Source organism: Mastomys coucha, unplaced genomic scaffold, assembly GCF_008632895.1.
Source record: "Mastomys coucha isolate ucsf_1 unplaced genomic scaffold, UCSF_Mcou_1 pScaffold6, whole genome shotgun sequence".
NCBI classification, from domain to species: domain Eukaryota; kingdom Metazoa; phylum Chordata; class Mammalia; order Rodentia; family Muridae; genus Mastomys; species Mastomys coucha.
In genome coordinates this window covers 126,631,240-126,632,159 of record NW_022196912.1, presented here as the reverse complement: position 1 = coordinate 126,632,159, position 920 = coordinate 126,631,240, and the positions used below count along the sequence as shown (strand labels likewise).

The 920-nt window shown below is 63.0% G+C and overlaps 1 protein-coding gene across 1 annotated transcript in view; it reads left to right on the top strand.

Annotated features, from left to right (window-relative positions):
* Positions 1-920, top strand: part of Ahnak2 (AHNAK nucleoprotein 2) — a 30,732-nt gene that overhangs the window by 21,405 nt on the left and 8,407 nt on the right. Inside the window, exon 10 of the mRNA XM_031357748.1 lies at positions 13-912. Coding sequence (XP_031213608.1) covers positions 13-912 — 900 coding nt within the window. The remainder of the gene's footprint in view (positions 1-12; positions 913-920) is intronic.

The following is a 920-nucleotide window of genomic DNA, read 5'->3' as shown; positions in this document are numbered from 1 at the left end:
GTGGACCTGAAGGTCCCCAAAGTGGACGTGAAGGGCCCCAAGGGCGAGGTGAGCGCCCTGGACGTGGATGTGTCCCTGCCTGGTGTGGAGGTGGACATCCAGGCGTCCGGCGCCAAGCTGGATGGGGACCTGGCCTTGGCCGACATGGACGTGGCCGCCAAAGACAGCACATTCAAGATGCCCAAGTTCAAGATGCCCTCCTTCGGCATGTCCACACCTGGCAAGCCCAGCGTGGAGGCCTCTCTGGTGGTGGATGTGCCCAAGGTGGAGGCGGAGGTGGCCCTGACCTCCGTGCAGGGCGACCTGAAGATCCCTGACCTTAGCATTCAGCTGCCTTCTGCCGACCTGGAGCTCAAGGCTGGCCAGGTGGGCATGAAACTCCCGGAGGGAAATATTCCCGAGGTTGAGTTGCCCTCACAGGCTGCTGCTGCAACCGGCCTGAAGGGCCACCTGCCCAAGGTGCAGATGCCCAGCCTCAAGATGCCCAAGGTTGACCTGAAGGGGCCCCAAGTGGATGTGAAGGGCCCCAAACTGGACTTGAAGGGCCCCAAGGGCGAGGTGAGGCCCCAGGACGTGGATGTGTACCTGCCCGGTGTGGAGGTGGACATCCGGGCACCCGACGCCAAGCTGGAGGGGGACCTGGCCCTGGCCGACAAGGACATGTCCGCCAAAGAGAGCAAGTTCAAGATGTCCAAGTTCAAGATGCCCTCCTTCGGCGTGTCTGTGCCTGGCAAGCCCAGCATGGAGTACTCTATTGAAGCAGGTGCGCCCAAGGTGGACGCAGAGGAGTCTCTGCCCTCCGTGCACGGCGACCTGAAGATCCCTGACCTGAGTATTCAGCTGCCATCCGCCGACCTGGAGCTCAAGGCCGGCCAGGTGGGCGTGAAGGTGCCTGAGGGACAGCTGCCCGAGGTTGAGCT